We start from the raw sequence: 1,735 nt of genomic DNA, 5'->3' as shown, positions 1-1,735 counted from the left end.
ATATATATATATATATATATATATATATATATATATATATATATATATATATATATACGACTAAGATTAAGAGCAAATATGACCATTTTAATTCTTTTTTATCATTTTATCTGAAGGAAAAAATTGTTTGGACTTATATCTGACGTAGACAGGGAAAAAGTAAAATACGACTTATTATGCTTAAGCAGTTTAGCTATTACAATAGGATTGGTCGAAACAGAATTACTCCGACTAATTTTAATTATTTCGATTGTGTTCAAGAAATTTCATGTACCTTCATCGATATGCGTACAATTATATAAGCTGAACAAATTCTCGTCATCAAGTAAATCAAGCAATCTAAAGGATTCGGCCATTGCTACACCAATGATTTCCGGTCCTCTTGGATACTGAAATACATGATAAAACGATACAACAAATACTATTTAAACAGGAAGCGCATCTCAACGTTCTTATGTTTGAATTCACAAACTATTAGCGGCATAATTTGTTGATTACGTAAGTAGATTAAATTCTAGTCTTACAGCTATCAAAATGGTTCTACTTAGTATATCAATATTAGTTTCCACATTTCTCAAATGACAAAAATTCTATAAAGTTTCCATTCATCTGTTAAAAATTAATTGATAGCATTAATGATACATACAAACCGTCGAATCATAAACTGAAGTTAACGGTCTACGTCTTCGAACCGGTTTTCGTACCACAGTTGTTGAGTCAACAGTTGATGGCAATGGATTGGCTGCATCCGCAAAACGTTTAGATGATTGCATTAGTACTCTAAATAGATCAATTTTCTTTCGTAAAATTCTTCAAAGCCATGCAATTTTCCTATTTAATAAAATTTTCAAAATTAAATTCCCATAAAAATAAACGCTAACGTAATTTTGCCTTATAGAATAAACCATCTAACAGAAATAAAACCTGGTCAATAATGAATTTGGTTGAATAGCCTTTGTCCATAACTGCTTCTTGTTTATCATATGTGAATGTACATACAATCCTTTCCATTCCAAAGACCCATATAAACAACGTAAAGGATACCGGAATTTCAACATAACTAAAGATGATGATAAAAAGTTGAATAAGTGCTAAAATTTCGGTAATCTCCACGACTTTTCGCCACTTCTTCAATATGATATTAAAATTTGCGCAAATTAGTCAGAAAAGAAAAACAACGCCCATCAGTTGTGTCGAAAAACAAAAAAGATTTATTAGTATTAAACAACATGCACAAAAAGTTCATAATGAACGTTTTACAGCTTTAACTAATCAGCGAAAAACTCCTATGTCATGTGCGAAAAGTTTAAATAAGTATTGAGACTTCCGAAACTTCTCACCCTCATTATCCCTTCAAACAGCAAACCTCTCCAGCAACAATCCCTCTCCTTACCATTACACTGATAAATTTCCCACAAGCAATTAAAATATAACTTAGCTAGCACTATGTATTAACATCAGCTCATTACTAATCATTACTAAATGATCAAAAAACTCAACGATAAATATTTCATTCTGCAAGTGAGAAAAAAAAAAGAAATTGGAAAAAAAATCCATGTTATCTCCTCATCATCTGAAATTTTCCAACAGTGACCATCAATTTTTTATTTCTTTCATATTTTTTTTTTTTTTTTTTTGCGAAACGATCATGTGATATTGTAAAAGTGTGTTAAGAAAAATAATCTTTGGAAATGTTCAACAAAAAAAAAGTTCAAAAAACTTCGCCTGAGTAATA

At 29.8% G+C, this 1,735-nt stretch overlaps 1 protein-coding gene across 1 annotated transcript; it reads right to left on the bottom strand.

Annotated features, from left to right (window-relative positions):
• Positions 1-266: 266 nt before the first annotated feature.
• On the bottom strand, positions 267-1,058 carry LOAG_15279 (hypothetical protein; the record flags this gene model as incomplete). Its single annotated transcript, XM_003150770.1, has 3 exons — positions 267-389; positions 651-780; positions 925-1,058. The coding sequence occupies 3 exons, from the start codon at positions 1,056-1,058 to the stop codon at positions 267-269; spliced, it is 387 nt and encodes a 128-aa protein (XP_003150818.1).
• Between the last annotated feature and the right edge of the window lie 677 nt (positions 1,059-1,735).

This window comes from Loa loa (assembly GCF_000183805.2).
Source record: "Loa loa unplaced genomic scaffold supercont3.453, whole genome shotgun sequence".
NCBI lineage: Eukaryota > Metazoa > Nematoda > Chromadorea > Rhabditida > Onchocercidae > Loa > Loa loa.
Note: the sequence above shows the minus strand (reverse complement) of the source record. Positions and strands in the feature narration are given on the sequence as shown.